Source organism: Apium graveolens, chromosome 11 (genome assembly GCF_009905375.1).
Source record: "Apium graveolens cultivar Ventura chromosome 11, ASM990537v1, whole genome shotgun sequence".
Classification (NCBI taxonomy): domain Eukaryota; kingdom Viridiplantae; phylum Streptophyta; class Magnoliopsida; order Apiales; family Apiaceae; genus Apium; species Apium graveolens.
Window position 1 is genome coordinate 176,138,118 of NC_133657.1, and position 20,855 is coordinate 176,158,972.

The 20,855-nt window shown below is 33.1% G+C and overlaps 1 protein-coding gene across 1 annotated transcript; it reads right to left on the reverse strand.

Annotated features, from left to right (window-relative positions):
• Positions 1 to 166: 166 nt before the first annotated feature.
• On the reverse strand, positions 167 to 7,403 carry LOC141697098 (cellulose synthase A catalytic subunit 1 [UDP-forming]-like). Its single transcript, XM_074501314.1, has 14 exons — positions 7,129 to 7,403; positions 6,124 to 6,319; positions 5,842 to 6,023; positions 5,086 to 5,215; positions 4,695 to 4,884; positions 4,228 to 4,494; positions 3,733 to 4,078; positions 2,898 to 3,035; positions 2,688 to 2,813; positions 2,321 to 2,533; positions 1,965 to 2,229; positions 1,608 to 1,804; positions 1,150 to 1,500; positions 167 to 919 (listed from the first exon to the last, which is right to left on the reverse strand). The coding sequence occupies exons 1-14, from the start codon at positions 7,207 to 7,209 to the stop codon at positions 329 to 331; spliced, it is 3,273 nt and encodes a 1,090-aa protein (XP_074357415.1). The 5' UTR covers positions 7,210 to 7,403; the 3' UTR covers positions 167 to 328.
• Between the last annotated feature and the right edge of the window lie 13,452 nt (positions 7,404 to 20,855).

Sequence of the window (20,855 nt, forward strand, 5' to 3'; positions counted from 1 at the left end):
TTACCATTTGCAAAATAGGTTTTGTGCGGTATATAGTTAACATTTCACAGAAAAGCTGCCAAAAGCATTACCTAGGTAATCTGAAAAACAAATGTACTACATGTTATAACAAACTAAGAACAAATGTACTACATGTTATAACAAACTAATTTAAACTTGCAATAGATTAAGAACAAAAACGTGCACATATTATAACAAACTCTCTGTTTACGTCTCAGTCCACCACATTCCTTGGTATAGAAAAGAAAAAGTAAAACACGACTTGTAACCATATATATTTCATGCTTCCTATTTACACACCAATGGAGCTTTAACTTGACAGAATGATTTAGCAATCAATGCCACATTGCTGTCCATTTGTCGAAGTTTTCATGGGGTCGGATGTGAACGGGTCAATCCGAACCCATAGCAGGGAGAAAATGGAAGCAAGGAGAATGGACCAGACTATGACAATGGTAGGGGTACGGTTTTGCCTACCCAACAAACCCTTGAGGAAGGGATATAAATGAACAATGACCCAAAAGGCAAAGAACAATTTCCCGAAAAGAGGGCCCCATGACTGATATCCACTGTTAACGGCATACGAAACACCGGCCACTATACCAACTAAGTTGAATATGAGAACTGTGGTCGGAGGTATCAGCAGAGCTGTCCATTTGAATATATAGAGCTCAGCAAAATCCCCGTCTTCATCGGATGCCTTTGAAGTAACAGTAAAGTTAGTATCAATCCCTGCAAGAACTTTCAAGAGCCCTTGGAAGACGGCAAAAAGATGAGCAGAAGTACCACCAATGACCCAAAATTGTTCATTTCTCCACCAGTCATCAATAGTTACACCGCTCCACCTTAGCTCAAGTACTCCAGTTGCAGCAATGGACAGGAAAAGAAGAATAAACCACATACTGGCAAAATTGCTTATCTGCAAGGAAGTTGCTTTACACATTAGAACAAAGAATTTGGTTGACCTGTATTAAATTCTGAAGTATATACTTAGTCAGACAGGCAATATAATCTTAGGAGCTACCCAAACCAATCTTGTAATATGACATTTAGACATTTTCCCATATACAAGATGAATCATTGTAAAACAACTCTTTGTGACAGCAGGTGGGATATTAGCTTTATAGCAGGGCTCAACCAGTTGTGTACCTCTGGAATGATGAATTTGTCGGTGAGAAGGCAGATAGCTGGAAGTATACAGTAAGCAATTAGTGGGATAGAGGTGATTGGATAGATGATGGTATTAATGTATGCCAGTCGCTCCAGAGGCCTCAATTTTCCATTATAGCCATACCATATGGGGCAATGCCTGCTCAGTAGAATTTCAATGGAACCCAGTGCCCACCTGAGAACCTGGTTAAGACGATCAGAAAGATTGATGGGAGCAGAACCCTTGAACGCTGGTCGAGGAGGTACACAGTACACCGAGATCCACCCTCGAGCATGCATCTTAAACCCGGTCAAAATATCTTCCGTCACGGAACCATATATCCATCCAATCTGTATTTGAAAAGAAAGCATCGCATTCCAGCATTCTTTAATATATAAAATGTGAATACTGCTTTAGCCATCACATAAATCAGAATTTTACAACAATGAAAGATTACCTCTTTGCCCCATTCAGACTTGTCCTCGTATCCACAGCTTATAACATGAATTGCTTCTTTCAATAGAGTTGCTGGATTTGTTGTTGGTGGAATACCCCCTTGCTCCATGAAAGTAGCAGCAATAAAAACTGGAGATTGACCAAATCTTTTTTCCAAATTCTTCTGGGACATAAGTAGTGACTTCTCATCATCATATCCTGCAAAGTCCAAAAATGGAACATAACTACATCTGCAGAGGTAAAAAAACTAACATAAAGTACAAAAGTTATGTTACATTTTATTTTTTGTGCTATTTTGACATTTACCCGCATAAAACAGATATATTAATATTTTTTTAAAAAGGCTGTAAAAATGAACCTTCAACACCCTCTTCAATGTCCTCCATATTAAAAATAGGGATATTGGATTCAGTTCTTTTTGCTGCCCTCTTCTTGTCAACATACTTCTTGTTTGCATGCCTTCCTTTTTTCCTTGTGCCACAACAACTCTTCACGATAATGTTTGGTTCCAAATCAGCCTCTGTTAAGACAGGATCATACCCATACAGAGCCTGCCTATTAAAACAACATCCTGTCCCCACATAAACTGGACCCTGGATGCCATCCAGCCCTTTCAAGTTTATCTATATACATAAAATTATGATCATGAAATCAGTAAAGAGCATAGTGAAAAAATGAGAATATTAGGGATGTAAAAGTGAACAGTGAGCATACATCAAAGAACACAATATTGCGATTAGCATATCGATCGTGCAAGTCAATCCCATCAAACCTCTGTGGAAACTGTACATAGCAGGTTTTCTTTCCATAAGCTGGATCCATCATGAAACACATTGCCTCTTTAAGAGCTTTACTATTATTGAAGTAATGATCACAATCAACATTTAAGAGATATGCGCCATTTGTGAGGACAGCTGAAACTCGAATCTGTAGGGCAAATACAATCACATTACCTATCAGTTTTTCTGTCACGAGGATTTTTGTCTTATTACACCAGATTAATAAGTATGCACAGTAAGGCAGACAATAAACGAATTGAATTCTTATGACAAAAAAATTGGTGAGCTATGGAAAGACGAACCAAGGCATTCATTGCTCCAGCTTTCTTATGATGTTGAAATCCTGGACGCTTCTCACGAGAAACATAAACCAGTCGCGGCAGTTCATTGCCATCTGTATCAAGGCCTCCACTATGCCCCAAGAAAACCTACCCATCAAATAAAAATTGTTGCGTGACAATCTTCACAATATATATATATATATAGCATTATATTAAGAATCATGATAATACCTGGATCATTCCTGGATGATCCCTAGGATTGTTTCCGGGCCACGGAGTTCCATCTTGCATTGTCCAACCTTCTTCAGGCATCTTCTGTGCTTTAGCAACAAGTGCATTGATTCTCACTTTGAACTCTTCGTATTCTCTCTGCAAAAATCATTCTAGTTAAAAGGTAACATTTTAAGAAGATAAGAATTACTTTTTCTAATATCACAAGGACTAGTACAAGACCAGAGAACTGTAGGTCCACTTTACTAAACCAAAGGGATTAAAAGGCTGTGCAGAATGGAGACTCATTAATCCCCGGTAAAATACCAGGCATGTTGTACCCTAGAAATTAAAACAAAAAAGATTTTGAGCACAACATTTCAGCAGTGAGTTTGGTGAGATTCAAGAGAGTAATGACCAGACAATTACACTTTAACAGATTGGACAATCTTGAACCTGTTTTAAAACAAAGTCTGTAATTCACAGAAAAATTTGAAGGGGGGGGGGCACAACTTGGCTTGTGTCCCAGATGATCCAGGTAAGGACAATTAACATCCTGCTATAACAAGGTAAACAGGTAAACGTAAATAACATAATATCCAGTATCCACCATACTCTCTTTACTGACCAATAAAAAATTATTGAAAATGTAGCTGTTTGATCATCAGTAAAAGCAAAAGCAGCTCATTATTCACTGCAAATCTTTGACAGTCTATCAAGGTTAGCTTGATGTGAAACTATTTTTTAGATGGCACTAATTATCCAGCTAGTTATCTATATGAAGGCTCAAGATAGTATTAAACTTATGAGTAACTTTTGGGACAGACACTACGTTAAAGTAACACAAGTAGCCCACCTTCATCGCCCTGCGCTCTTTCACAAAAGAAGGCTGTATCTTATCCTTCAAGTAGTCTATCTTCTGAGCAAAATAGAATTCAGGAGCTCTAGGCTCAATTTGGTGTTTCCTGCAGAATGGCACCCACTTTCTTGCAAATTCTGCCGTCTCAGATAAAGATTCGAAGGTTAACATCGCTGAACCATCATCCGAAACATAGCATGAGACTTTGTCTACTGGGTAATCAACAGCAAGAATGGACAACACTGTATTAGCAGTAACTAGAGGAGGCTCTTTTAGAGGATCCACTGTACTGACAAATACATCTACAGGCGCCAGCTGGGAAGGCTCTCCATCCCTGTCAAATCTGTAGGGTACAAGCAATAATAACAATGACACTGATACCATTTCAAGATAATCAAAACAAGGCACTAAACCATTAAACTGACTACTCATGACAAATACTCAAATAGTCAATCAAAGAGGTGAATTTCACATTAGAAAAAGCCAACTGACCTTATTGCAAGCCTGTCAAGGTATGTCTCACGATTAATGGGATACCATTTTGGAAACTGATCCAGAAGCCAGGATACTGCAAACCAAATCTCACAGATAACAGACACAAGCCACAAGGGATATGCATCATTCACAGGATGAGTCACACGATATTGCAAGAAGAAACCCAAAATTATTAACCGCAGTATGATTACAATACGATAAGGGGTAAGCTGTGAAGAAGGGATGAGCACTATACGGCTCATGGGTTGGCGAGCATCATCAACCCTGCAATGCAAACAGTTCATCAATATTTTGGAGCAAATTTATAGACGAAGTCCAGATCAAAAAGGAACTTTTTAAATTTAATTATTAAGTATCATCAGCAAAAAAAAATCAAGATCTTCTGCCTGATAATATATCACCAGATATACCTTGACCCTAACCTTGCTATTATACACAAAATAGAAACAACGTAGGATACTCACATTTGCAACTCTTCTCCATTTGATCCCGTGCCTTCGATATCACCTCCTTTGCCTTCGCTGTATCTGTTTGTCATATGTGTTACATTTTTCTCCTGTTTTAGTTTCCAACCTTCTACTCTCTCCTTCCAGTCAACATTACCAAGACCATAAGAATTCAGGTCCTTTGAGGGGTCCACAATTCTAACAGGAACTGCACACAGTAATGTATAATTCAATTTATACAAATATATATTAATATACTGGAATCCATTGATGTGATTTTAAGTTCAGATCTCAGGAAACTGGTTTCACTAAAATGTGTATGACATGATCGACCATCTTGGAACCAAAATTTACAAGATGAAAGAAAAGCCACTGATGTGATCGTTTTAGTAAATAAACTAGTCAGTACCAGGAAGCCTTGGATCGATGTATGGAAGTGAATGGACATGTTTGTCACCGGGTCCCAAAGGACCAGATGTACTTCGTATAGATTGGGTGTCTGGTGTAGCAGTACGAATGTCACCAGATACTCCAGATACCTGAAATTTTCATGTGTAAGCATCACAACTATTTTTTTAAAAAAAAACTGCAGGAGATAGTTTTCTAATGCATTATGGAATATATCATGTGAAGATTCCACTTATGAGAAGAATAATGATACCAAAACAAACTAAATATTTCATAATCAATTAAAAAAACACATTTACGATGAATGTAAATTGGCAGGGGGAGTGTTCATTGGGCTACTTGAATTAGTTTGCTAAGTAACTATATTAATTAAAATGTAGTTGGTGAGGGGGGGGGGATGGCCGATGGGGGTTGGGGTGGAATAATTGTCCATCCAGTGATAAGCTCGTAACTTGTTCAATAGCACTGATAAGAAAAACAGTAGGGGAGACGCGACTAGAAAGATGTGCATGATGAAGCACACATCCCCATATATCAACCAGAAAAAAAAATGCTGGAATTTGAACAAAACATCGAAAACCATTACAAATTTCTTAATAATCTAATTATAAATATATCAATATTGAGCCTCCTTAAGATCCATTTGTATGGTTTATGATCTAACTTCTAAGAAAACTGATACATATAGAATGAATACTGATACTGAATACTTAATACTGTGACAACTTAAATGCATAGGATCAGTGATTATGCTTACTGATTGTCCATTGGTCAGAAGGGGAATGGGTTGATGAGATTCATGCCTAGATGATGAAGAGAGGTCAATATCTTCTCCTTGCCACTTTCCTCTAGCTTGGTTGTTTCCTTGTGTATAATTAAACTCATTATCCAAGTCATCAACATCATCCTCGTCATCATCACCATCAACTCTCGGACAACCTGATTATATAAGCTTATATAACTGTTAAATTACACATAAATAACAATGTGTGCATAAGGTAATGAGACTTGTGTGATACAGTTTTACTAAGAAGCTAACCTTTAAGTCTCTTATATCTAGTCTTGCACTGAGGGCAAGACTGATTTCCTTCACGCCTCTCATACTCGTAACAAGGCCTGCAAACTGGGAATGCACACTCATTACAGGCAACAAATGGATCACCTGCAGCTGTTAGCCCAACATCATCGCTGCATATCTGGCACAGCTTGCCATTCAAATCCTTTAGGGGCTTGGGCTGCATTTCGGACAGAAACTAATTAATCACACTATAACAAAAAAGTGCTACAATTGACTTTGTTACCACATGAGATATGTAAACTTAACATTTTTAAGATGTAACATAATTCCAATTTGGCTAAAATTAAGTATAAAGATTCCAGCTTTGTCTAGAAGACGAGTAGCATAAGGAAACATCATTATCAGTATTAAATTAGACCTCAAAAGAATTTATTTTTTCCCGGCATTTCAACTAACTTGAGATATCTAGAACTGCCATAATGCTAAAAGCCAACTTGGCACCAGATTTGCACATTAAGAAGAAGATCCACCACTGAAAATTAAAATCGAAAGTATACAGTTCTGATCTCAGTACACAAACAGTGTTCATAGGGAAAACAGAGAGAAATCCAATGATCTATTAACATTTAGCAGTGCTCATATCCTACTTGAACAAATCGATCACTTGTTTAAGCAATAAGGGTTTCTTTTTCTGCTAATCCAGTTAATTGAGCTATACAGTTCCACTACTATCACCAATTACCGAGTAGAAAAAAAAAATTAAAAAGCTTCAAACTTCAAGTAAGCATTTGATTAATTTGCAAAAAGATCAAATTTGAGTAAATAAATCAAAGCAAGCAATCCCCATCCATGATTTCATACGTACCAATAAAAGTCCTGAATTTGAACTTCAAGATCATCAAGTACATAAATAAATAGATTTACACACAAATCTAATATATCGTATACATACATAAACACCAAAACACACAAAACACACAAATACTACCAAACTACACACACACACAGAGAGAGAGAGAGAGAGACCCCAGAATCAGAATCATGGCGAATCCGAACCAACTGGTTCCCATTGTGTGATCCAGCAACTAATCCACCTCTTGCTTCCATCTTAATAACAAATTAAATACAAATTTAAAAACCCTTTTGCTAATTTAATTAACTGATTACCAAGATCTTGAAAATCAAGCTCAAGTTTCATGAAATGTAATCATCTAGAGCATATCACAATTGCCCAGCAATCTCTCTCTTTATAAACTATACATACACTCTCACACATGTATTACACACATGAAGCTTACAAATACAATAACATTGTATCTTGTCATAACAATATATGGCCTTGGTGCAAGGAAAGTAAAAGATTTATGTTTTTGACCGGTTAAACCGGTAGCAGGTAAATCTGAGTGCGCGTAATAAAGTACAGCACTTGTTTTGAGCTGAGACTGCGGTGAGCTGGCAAGTGAGAATTCACTGTGGATCACCGAGCTGTGATTTGAGATGACCTGCTATAACCGGTTTATATTCTCCGACATCTACCTACGGTTGTCGGTGCAGCTGTTAAAATTACCGCTATACCCCTCGGGCTATCTCCAAAATAATTGTTCACTAATTTTCGGTTGGATATCTTGTAAAAAAAATTATATTCGATTATAGGACTTTGAAGTTTTAATTTTTACTGAAAATAAAGGTAAAAAATATAGTTCGAATTTATTCTAATAAATATTTCAATTCAAATCTGAAATACAATTTTTGAAAAATTAAATATACTTTGAAATGAAATGTTAATATTTTGAAAAATAATTATGTATCCATATTTTTATTTTATTGTAACTATATATTTATCATTTTAATTGATTTGAACATTTTGTGTAATTTTCTATATTAGTTTAATTGAAAATTGTAATTAAAAAAATACTCCTTTAGTTCTTTTGGAAATATCTTAGAAAATCAAATATATTAAATTTCGGCAATAATACTCAAATCTATACTATTATATAATGGAGAGTATATCCGGCAGTGCCGAAAGTCGCCAAACTTTAAATTTCCATTAAATACGTATTTTAAAATTGTATATTCCATTTTATAAATTTCAGAGGTATGTAGCCTTTATTTTTTTAATTATGGTAAGTAATTCGCAATCAAGAAATGTGAATACATGGTCATCCTCCAAACATACATTATAATGATAATAGAAATAATTTTAGTTGACATTACTAGGTAAGTGATATATATATATAAATATATATCAAATAGAGATGTATAAGAAACAGGGTGGGCGGGATTTTTATGTGGGCCATAAAAGCCTGGTATTTTTTAAAGAACTCGATCGAGCTTTTTTCATAATTAGATTAGGCCGATCCATGCATGTCAAGAAAATATGTGGCCTGTTTTTTTATCCGCGGGGCAGGACAACCCTAGATCGGGCTTTATCTGGGCATGATTTTGCAAAAAAAAAAATACAGTCTATCAATTTGCAAAAAATCAGAAATAAGGCCATGCTTCACTAGGTTTTCAAAAAAAATCTAATAAAATATAATTTGAGAAAAAAGTTAAAGTGCTCTATTTTCAAAAGAAAAGTCGAAATACTGGAAAACACGATTTTCTGAATTATAATCTATGATTCAGAAAACCGTGGAAAACAACAATGGGATGTTTTCTGAATTTGATAAATAGAACCCATGGAGATCATATATGCATTTCACGGAGATCATATATGCATTTCAGTTAAATTATGTAAATTAAATCATGTACGCAAGTACATCCATATACATACGAGTGAAAAATCAAAATACCCACAATTTGAGAATATATATCCAAAATGCTGATTGGCGGTACGTTCCGCCCAAAATACTTACAAAATACGCATTAGGGATATGCACATGCAGTTTTTTAAATTTTAATAAAAAACACGCATAATACACATGCGTGTTCAGTTTTGGTTTTTATTTAACTTTTTTGGCCAAAATCTGAACACGCATGTGTAGCATGCATGTACTTTACAAAAATTTGAAAAGTTGAATACGCATGTTTTAATGCATATTTCGCGGGTATTTAAGGCGATATCGCCAAATATTATTTTGGGCAGTTGAAACTGAAAAATAGTTATTTTGGGTATTTTTCTATTCAAACATTGTATTAATAAAGTAGTAAGAGTACATTAACGAACTTAATTACAATATTACAATGATTATAAAGAGCAACATATGTTATATTTTAATGTGATTATTAAATTAATTTTTTATGTTAATTGTATTAATATTATTAGATTGGTAGTTATTAGTATTATTATGAGACTTTTTATTCTATTTAAATGTTGAGATATTTTATTCAACCTGAAATTATATAATAACAAATATTTACTATTTTTTTAAAAAGTTGTTGATAAAAGGATTTGAACTGGAGTCTAAATCTACACACTCGACTCGGCAAGTGCTTACCGCTAGGCCAATCACTTATACATGTTTTGAAGCATATAAATACTTATACATGTTTTGAAGCATACAAATTATATGAGTGTGTATTTTGTGAATGAAAATGTAATGACAAAATTATCTGTATGTTAATTATTTTTTAAATAAAATAAATTGCGTGCATCCAAAACTGAATAAGTACATAACTTTTTATCAATAGACCAATCACTTAAAGTCATTGTGTTTTAAATTATACAAATTATAAATTTGTGTTTGTCGCGTGAATGAAAAAATATTTGTTAGTTTAGTTATTGCAATTCTGTTAACATTATTTTAATGATGATTCAAATTTTATACTTATTGATTCAGATTATAATATATTATATTTGATAGATAATCAGTTATATAATCCTATTTTTTTAATTTAGTGTAAAATCAAATAGCAATCAAAATTTACTATTAGAAAAATAATTGTCCTAGCAATCACATCACTTGTGTTTTCAATCAGATTCAGACACATGGCATGTGATATGTGTGCGCGCGCGCCGGGCGAGTAAAATATTACTTAAAGATTATAATTATTATGATTTATTAATTAGTTTTTTTATTATGTATAATATATTATTTTTTATTATGGTGTGAATCATTAATGTATATTATATAGAATGTCTGTACATTAATCCTCAATTATTTAAATTAGTGTTAAAATAATGTAAATATTAAATTTTTGTTATATATAACAACCAATCATGCGACCATCCAATCATGTATTTTCAATCAAATACACGATATGTGTGCATGCGCGCACGACGTAATGGGAAAATATTTGGTATTTTAATTATTGTCATTTGTGAGTTATCAACTATTTTTAAATTACGATTTTAGTTTTATATTTATTAATTCAAATTATAATATATTATAAAATAATCTTTTACTATATTAAACTGGGATAAAAGGGCAAAAAGTGCCCATTTAATACATGTGAAGTTACAGTTTTGGCCCTCCAAGTTAAAAAAACTCAAAATACCACTTATTTATAAGTGATGCTAAATTGAAAGAATTTTTGTTATTGTTTGGAATCAAACTATTGACCTCCCCCCCACAAATTTCGTCATGCTATGTTAAGTCTTATTTTCATTTATAAATCTTATTAGATAAATCATATATCTTATTCATTTTTTTAATTTTAATTTATGATCATCGGTGTTTTTTCATGCTCCCATGGTTGTCCTCTTCGTCCCACAAATGACGCCAAATGTTAAGAATAAAAAACGTGAATGTATTTATTACGCGTATTTAATGTGAAGGTTTAGTAGTTTCGAGCTTTAATAATGGTTGTACTTGTGTTCGAGACTAATTCGCTACTCACAAGATACCTACGTATCTCTATATTGTAGAGAATCAATCCAATACTGTAGTTTTTCGTGATACTTGCCCTCGGGGTTATGGCAGCGAAGGGCACACCAAGGACGTAGTTACTTTCATATTCTTCGAGGACTAAGCCTAAAATATAATTCTACGTAAGGGCCTCGTGGCTTGTAGAGCCTTCACGGCTTTGTGACGCTAAGAGCTATGCTCCATAATATTTATTTGAATAGAGGGGTGAGACCATTTATATAGATGTTGGAAGTCCATGTATTGGACTATGGTTAGAAGACTTGGTGGGCAAGTCTCCATCTGTGATTGAACTTTGGAGTCGTATAGAGCAGGTCATTTAGTTTCGTTCTAAATTTAGGTTTCTTGGAGGCTATTTCTTGTAGAAGTAGTTCCTTATTAAAACACATTTCTGTTTAATTAGCCCATTTATTAATTATGAAATTAATAAATAATTAGTATTTTGAGCCTCACTAATAGGGGCTTACCCTTTGTACCAAATCAGGTATAATTAATGCAACATTGAATACGCGATTAAGGTTATTTTTTAACCCATATCAATTTATATTACATATAACTTTACACTAAATAATATATATTACTTTTATATGTAAATTTATAATTGCAGTTTACCTGTATGTATATAATTCATGGTTTATTTACATTACTAAAATTATATTGTTATTAAAAATAACTATTAGAACTAAAATAGTATTATTAGTACTAGTCTAAAACTCGTGCGATGCACGGATTGTTTTTGATATTATATAATTTTTTGAACTTAATTTAAAGTGAAAAATTCAAGATATGAAATTTATTTATTTTAAAGTTTTAATAAATATGTTTACAAAAAATAATTATATTTTAATTAAAAAGGTAAATTTTAGCTCACATTAGTTATATACGAATTATCTTTAGTCTGATTGGATCAATATTATACGAATTATCTTAATTTGATTTAGTTTTGTTTTAACTTAAATCAATTGTATACATTGTTTTGTATTAGCATAAGGCCCATTATACCAACCAAATTCAACTAATTATAATCAAATTAATTTTAATTTAATTTGTTTAAACCTAGGCCAATGGTAAATGTTTTTTCTTAACCCGGATAAAAGTATATATTAATTTATTTATTTATTTGATTTAAGCATTTTCTGATTTTGATTTTGCTTTATCTTGTATCAATTGTATAATTTTTTTAATCCGGATGGATATTATATATTGATTTGTTTTAGTCTAACGCCATTATATCTAGTTCCGTTTATTAAAATAGTACAAATATTATAGAAATTGAAAAAAATCGTAATTATATAAATCCAAAAATTGAATTGACAAACTGACTACTAAACTTTTAATATTTTGGCTCTTAGGGGCATATCTCTGTTGTCCCACTCATTTTAAATCATTATATCTATCAACAAATTAGTACTTAAATTTCATTTTGGTCCGGATAAATAGTATATGAATTGTCTTTAGTTTTAATTTAATTTTGTTTTAGCGTAAATCAATAATATACATTTTTGTGTTTAGACTCAAGTCCGTTATATCGAACAAATCCAAATATATGTAGTTTTTTTTAAAATTTATTTTATCTCGGGTGAATATTATTTTATTTTAAACCTATAGAATAAATATATTATTTTGTTTTGGCCTGATAACATCATATTGACCAACAAATTTCCTTTTAAATTTTTATTTTGTTTTAAACTGATTTAATAGTATCATATTTTTATCCGGATCAGTAGTATTAGTTATTTTATTTTAGCTCCAGTCAGCAAATCCAACTAAATATAATTATTTCATTTTTTGTTTAAGATTGGATAAATAATATTATTTAGCCCATGGGTATAATATATATAATTCTATTTAAACTTGAGACTATTAGTCAAATTATAATCTATTTGTATTTATATAATCATATTGTGAATATGAATATATTTATGCAAGTTTTTTATTTTAAGTATTACTAACCAGAACGATTACCAACAAAATTTTAATTATTTTTGTTGGAAAATATCTAAGTCATAAATCAGGATTTGCTGGGATCAGGATCAGGGATCTGCTCAAGCGTCAGGATCTGATCAGTCGTTAGGATCTGCATGCAATCAGTATTTGCATCAGGATACAGACTGTTAGGATATGACTGTACTACAGGATAAATCAGAATCTGTTGATTTATACAGTCCCAACATTTGAGGAGTTTAATATAGTCGGTTCGTGACTTATAGGATCGCAGCTGTTGATTATATATGTATAAAAACTAAATATATCATACTGTAACATATCTTATAATTGATAGAGATTGATTTAGCGGCTGTGTATTATATAAACACTGAATAGGTTACTACTATTGGTGTTTTATTCGAGTATCATTGTAACCAAGCAACTCTTAAGAATATTGTTTTCTTCAGAGATTTCTGTAACAGTTTATAAGTGATTAAATAACTGTTATTTGATTATATTACTTGTACTTTACATCTTAATAATCGATTAGTTTCAATAATTGTATCCAACCCCCTTAGACAATTATTCTTTACTGAGTAACAAGTGGTATCAGAGCAGGATAATTGACTGATAATTAGAAAAGATCAAGATATCTGAAAATAAGTATGAAAGCATGAAAATTCCAATCCTGAAAAAGGCCGACTACTCTACATGGAGAGTAAAGATGTTAATGTTTCTTGAAGTCATTGATGATGCTTATGTTGATATAATCCATAGTGGACCTCCTTTTCCTCAAAAGTCTGTGTCTATGACACCAACAATTCATAAGCACTACATCAGGAAAGAAAAATCTGAATGGTCAGAATTTGAAAAAGCTGCAATGCTTAAGGATGCTAAGGTCAAGAATATTCTTCATAACAGTTTGGACAATGTAATGTCAAACAGGGTGATTACTTGCAAGACTGCCAAAATTATATGAGATGCTTTGGAAACTTAATGTCAAGGAATATTGTCAATTAAAAAGAATAGAAATGTTATTCTTGTGCAAGAGTATGAACAGTTTGATGTTAAACCTGATGAAACCATTCCTGATATCTATGACAGATTTCTGACACTGTTGAATGATATGTCATCCGGTTGGAAAAGAGTATGACAGAAGTGACTCAAACATCAAGTTTCTAGGAGCTCTTCCTGAAAAATGGGATACACATGCATCTATTATCAGACATCAGTATGATCTTGATATACTGTCATTGGATGAAATCTATGGGATGTTGAATACCCATGATTTGGAGATTCAACAAAGGAAGAACAAGAAAGGTTAGAAAATGAAGGATGTTGCTCTCAATGTAGAAGCTCACAAAGGCAAGGAAAGGACTAGTGAGAGTTCAAGAAGGAAGAACATGGTTGAGGAGTCAGATACTGATGGGTCATCAAATCCTGACACAGATACTGATGAGGATTCTGAGATTAAGTTGGATGATCCTCAAGTTTTTCAAATGGTTTCAATGTTGGTGAAAGGCTTTAAGAGGATGAGGTTTGGAAAGTCACAGAGAAAAGATGGCTCTAACAAGAAGTACTCTAATGATGGCAAAGGGAAATTCAGAAGGAATGATGGTCAGTATTCAAAGGGAAGGAAGTTTGACAAGACAAACGTGACTTGTTATAACTGCAATGAAAGGGGACATTTGGCTTCTGAATGTCCTAAGTCAACTGGAAAATCATTGTTCACCTTAAGCTCAAACAAGGACTGGATGGACACATAAGAACCTGATAGTAATGATGAATGCTATTCACTAATGGCAACTCATGGGGAGGATGTATCTTCCATTGATAAGGTACAAATGACTGTTTTTCCTATAGATACTGATAACTTGTCTAAGTTAAAAAAAATACTTGTATTCTCTGCATGTAAACTTTAAGAACAAGTCAATTGAGAATGATAGTTTAATTGCTGAGAATAATAGAACTTAAAAAGAGAAATGATCACTTGGAAGCTGAGCTTATATATATGCATGAAAATGAAAATACATGTAAACAGGCTACACATAATGAAGCTTAGATGCCCATTAATATGCCATGCTAGAGGAAATAATAGAAAAAAAAAGAGAAGTGTTTAAGATTTAGATGACTTCAGGAAGAAAGGTTCACAACTTTATAAATGACAAAACTGGAAAGAATGTTGAGGTTATAATAAATACACTGACAAAAAAATTAATAAGAAGATTACCAAAATTACACCAATAAAGTTTGTCAGTACCGATGAAAATGGAGTCAAGTCAGTATATGAAGTAGGATCTACCTCTAAAGTTCCTGATAAAAAGAAACCTGAGTTTAGAGCTAAGGAAAAGAAAGGTAAAAATATAGGTCTTCTCTCTAAAAGTCAACTAGAAAAGAAAATTTGTGAAGTAACTGTCAGGCCTCACAAATCCATTGTAAAAAGAGGTAGAAACTGAAAACAGGATATAAATAAAGCAAGCAATTATAAACACATTCTTGATACTCCTAGAAAAGCTTGTTTTAACTGTGGGAATACCTAATCATATTGCTATTGATTGCAGGAAGAATAAAAAGAAAGCTATAATTATTCTTGAGTCTGATATTAGTGGTAGATCAGTATTTTATAAACCATAGAACCCTTGTCTACACTGTGGTGGTATTTGGCATTCCATTTAAACTTGTAAGGAGTATTCATGGTCTGTATCACAACAATTATGATCCTTTGCCCAAGTTCGATAAAATTGTTATTTCTGCTAAAATTGCCAAATTGAATGATCATGCATCTTTTAGAGTTAAAACTGACAGGACAAATCCTGATGGATCAAATCCTGATGGTCAAAATCATGTCAGGAAGTCTTCTGTTGTAAATAAATATAAGATGTCAAAAAGGACCCAACAAGTGTGGGTTCTTAAAAATCCTAATTGAGTTCCATATTTTTGATCGCAGGGAAATAAACAGAGTGTGCTAGTACTGGATAGTGGCTGCTCTGCACATATGGTCGAAAATAAATCTCTGTTGTCAGAATATGAGGAGAAGGCTTACCCAATGGTTTTCTATGGTGATGGAAATATAGGAAAAACATCGGGATATGATAATATAATCATTGGAAATGTCATCATTAAAGATATAGCTCTGGTAGAAGGACTGATGCATAATTTGTTGAGCATCAGTCAAATTACTGAAATATGATATTATGTTATATTTTATGACACTTATTGTGAAGTAGTTCATAAAATTACAAAGAAGGTTGTTTTCAAAGGGTAGAGACATGGAAACATCTATAAAGCCAAACTTTATGCAAATACTGATGGACCTGAGACATGTTTGATAAGTAAAGCATCATTAGATGAAAGTTGGAACTTGCACAATAAGCTTTCTCATCTCAATTTCAACAATCTTAATGAATTGATAAAGAAAGATTTGGTTAGAGGTCTACCAAATATGTACTATTCCCCTAATAATTTATGTGATGTATGTCAATAAGCCAAACAAAGAAGAACCTCTTTCAAGAGCAAGTCAGAATCATCCATCAAGAAGCCATATCAAATATTACATCTGGATCTCTTTGGCCCTGTTAATATCATGTTAATTAACAAGAAAAGGTACACCTTAGTTGTTGTTGATGAGTATTTACATGTGTATTTTTCTTGCACAGGAAAGATGAAACTCTGAATGTTCTTTTGGATTATCTAAGACTAATTGAGAATGGCTCCAAGTACAAAGTGCAAATACTCGGAGTGATAATGACACTAAATTCAAGAATTGTAAGATGGATGAACTATGCAGATACAAGGGAATTTCATAACAATTCTCAGCTCCCGGCACACCTCAACAAAATGGTGTTGTAGAAAGGAAGAACAGGACACTGATTGAAGTTGGAAGAATAATGCATGTGGAAGCAAATCTACCAACATACTTTTGGGATGAAGCTATCAAGATTGTATGTTATACTCAGAATTTGACTTTTATTAAAAGACATGGATTAACTCCTTATCAAATGATCAAGGAAAAGAAACCAAGCTTGAAACATCTTCACATATTTTGACGTAAATGCTTTATACTGAGAACACATCCTAAAATGCTTGGAAAATTTGACAGAATAGATGATGAGGGTATTTTTGTTGGATATCCATCTTCAAAAGCCTACAAAGTATTCAATCTGAGAACTAGAACAATTGTTGAATCAATTCATGTTTTCTTTGATGAAAAGATGTTATGGATATGTTCTAGGCTTGATGATATTTCACCAAAATACCTTAGTAGATTTAATTAAGTGTGTTTTGTAGCTTTCAACGGATAATCTTACTTTGTCAGCCATCGAAATAGTATCTTATGTTTAAATAAGTTTTTGTAGCACATTTCTATATACTGTAATGTCTTAGAGTATTCCAAGTTGTAGGATATTCTAAGTCATGTTGACTACTGGAAGGATATGCAAAATAGGTTAGCTAATTGTAAATGTTAGATGCCTTGTAATCCTGCATAAATGAAATGATGTCAACTGTTATAGAAATGCAATCAATAGATAATATGCAAAGCTATCAACGGATGACACAAAGCATCTTCAACGGATGATCCATAACAGACTCAACGAATAATGAAGTCTCAAGGAACATTAGATTCAAATAGGAGTTGATAGTGACTTGACAGTCACATGGGTTGATTGTATACAAAAGGAATGTGGTAGCCTATAACTAGGTTTATGAGAATAAAGAAGCATTTCCATTTCCATGCTTACTTGAAGAAATACAAAGATGCTGGATAGAGAAATGAAGAAACATGTGATGAGACTTAGACTAGGGATGGCAATCGGGTCAGATCGGGTTCGGGTATTGTAGAATCCATATCCAAACCCGAAAATTTTATCCATACCCGAATCGGATCGGGTTCGGGTATGCCCGAAACCCGAATTTTTTTTGAATTGGATATTCATACCCGAACCCGAAACCCAAACCCGAACCCGAAATCTGAAAATTTGTATAATTATTGATATTGCAAGTGCTTTGGATCGAACACGCGACTTGCAGAGAAAGAGTTTTAACGTGTCATCTTCTACCACTCCACCGCATCATTAATTATGTTATTATATGTATAGCTAATATTTAAAAAATCAACTCAATTGATACCCAGTTTTTTAAATTTATTACTAAAAGATGTTTTGTTAAGCTTATAAACCTTATCATCCGTTTATATGATTGAATAATTATATTTCATTAAATTTTATGATTAGTTAATTTTTAACATAAATATAAAAATATATGTCCTACAAATTATATAATAATATGTATAATGTAAATTATAGAATATATATTTACATATTATATATATAATATTATAATGTGTAATATATAAAATTCTAATATTATGTATAATATATATATAATAATTCAGGTTTTTTCGGATTTTGGGTTCGGATAGAGTTTCGAATTTCGGATCGGGTTTCAGGATTGGTATACTTAATATCCAAATCCAAATTCAAAAATTTTCGGGTTTAAAAATTAAATCCATATCCAAATCCAAATCCAAAAAATCGGGTTCGGTAAATCCAAAATTTCGGATCGGGTATCCGTCGGATCGGATTATATTGCCATCCCTAACTTAGACGTTTTGTTTTATATGCTTGTCTTTTTCATATATAACTTGGTGATATATAAACCAAGTGTATCAAGTAGAAAATTATCGATTGATTAATTGAAAGAACTGAGAAAGAGTAGAAGGAAAAATCTGTTAAGTATTTCTCTTGTTCTTTCTTTGTAATTATACTTATAAGCAGCTGTGTGCATTCTTGCATCACAGGGTTCTCAATCAATATATCTCTGGTGGAAAGTTCAATCCACCAGAAAGTTTTTAAATCTTTATGTTTAACTACTTTGTGTTTTGAATACATTCATATTTCATTCCGTACACTTTCAAACACTGATATATTTTGGTAAAGAAGTTTCGTGATTTCAAAAAGAAACCAGAATTACATTCAACCCCCCTTATGTAATTCTATTGTTAGATTGTTTGGGAATAACAATTGGTATCAGAGCAAGCTCTTGACACACTAAGAGTTTAAAGATCAAAACAACTAAAAACATGAGTAGGAAGGATGTTGGAGTGAAGATCCATTTTCTGGATAAAGACAACTATCACCACCGGAAGGTGAAAATGCACCTGCATCTCCTTTCTCAAGATGAAAGGTATGTTGATTACATTGAGAAAGGCCCTCGTGTTTTTCGAAGAGCTGCTACATATACAAATGGAGCTGTAGGCAATGAGCAAAGTATTCCAAAGCCACAACTAAATGGACATATGAAGACATTGAGCAAGTGCACAAAGATAAAAAAGGCAAAGGGATTATGCACCAAACTTAAGGGTTTGTGAAGGCAAATGAAAGGGGCTAATGGCTGAGCATGAAGATCATCCCAGTCAGGATGAAATGGAGAACATAGATGAACATGTAGCTTTCCTATCAAGAAGATTTTCCAAGCTCAAATTTAAAAATAATTTTGGAGTAACCAAGCCAAATAGAAATATGGTGGATAAATCTAAATTCAAGTGTTTCAAATGTGGCTTGAGTGGTCATTTTGCAAATGAATGCAGAAAGCCTGATTCTGAGAAAAAAAAGTTTGAGCCTGTGGATTACAAAAAGAAGTACTTTGAACTGCTCAAACAAAAGGAAAGGGCTTTCCTGACTCAAGAAAATGACTGGGAAGCTGATGGATTAGATAAAGATGAAGAAACAAGCTATGTCAACTTAGCCCTAATGGCCAAATCAGATGAAACAGAAGTCAATTAATCACTACTAATCTAGCACACCTTTCTAAAGATGAGTGTAATGATGCTATAAACGACATGTCAACAAAATTATATCACTTACGTGTTACACTTAAATCACTCACTAAAGAAAACACAAAAATTAAAGATAATAATATGTTTTTAAGTGAGAAAAATACTGTGTTAGAAACTCAATTTGTTGAGTTTGAGAAACTGAAGATAGAGAGCAAGATTGCAAGGGATGAATTGACTGAATCTCTGAAGAAAGAGGAGATTTTGAGAAAGCAGCTCGAAGGGGCGCAAGAGGTAATCAAGGCCAAGAAGTCATCAAGAGATGTACATGCCCAAATTGCTAAAGTTCAAGGAATAGAATCATTCTTTGAAGAAACATGGAAAAAGAGCAAGGAGAAACTAGATTCTGAGTTGGAAGAAGGATTATCAACGGATGTGGATTCAACGGATACTGAAGTTTATCCGTTAAAAACTAAAAGGGATTATCCGTCAAAAGACAAGGAACCACATCCGTCGACTGAAAGGAAACCAATTAGCAAAGCTAAGCTAGCTAAACTCAATGAGACATATGGATCAGTTTCCAAGAACTTTGTTATAGGAGAATCAAGTCAAGCCAAGTAGAACAAAAAAGTTAATGTGGGGAATCTGTCAATGAAGCAACTGAATGACAGATTGGAGAAAATTGAGGTCAAGGCAGATTCTAAAAGAAAGAACAACAGAAATGGGAAAGTAGGAATTAACAAACATAACAACTACACAACTGACAAATATGCACCTAGAAAAATCTGTTTTAAGTGTGGTAATGTTAATCATCTGTCTGTTAATTACAAATCTACTATGCCTGAACCCATATCTGCACCTCCCTCTTTTCTCAACATGCCCACATTACCAATTAATGCCATGCCAATTATGCCTGTACATAATTTGAATACACAATTTGCTAATATGCCATTTGCACAAAATCCTTATTATGTTGCATTCAATATGCCACAAATGTCATTTAGCATGCATACTAGAATAACATGTTTGCATAATCTATGCCATATCATGTTAATCAAAATGTGCATGATAACTCTAAAATTGATCTTGGGATTCATAGTCAATCCCCCAAGACTAAGGTTGATCCTCTGTCTGATGGTGGAAAGCTTAAGAAACCTAAGAAAAGGGCTAACAAGGCAAGACCTAAGGAAACTTGGGTACCAAAATCAACTTGATTTGATTTTGATGTGTGCAGGAAAACATAAAGAATC

Coding starts and splice junctions, on each gene's coding strand:
- LOC141697098 (XM_074501314.1), bottom strand. CDS start 7,209: ATGGAAGCAAGAGGTGGATTAGTTGCTGGATCACACAATGGGAACCAG. Junction 6,320..7,128: donor GCCATGATTCTGATTCTGGG/GTCTCTCTCTCT, acceptor TCCGAAATGCAG/CCCAAGCCCCTAAAGGATTT. Junction 6,024..6,123: donor TAGATATAAGAGACTTAAAG/GTTAGCTTCTTA, acceptor TTATATAATCAG/GTTGTCCGAGAGTTGATGGT.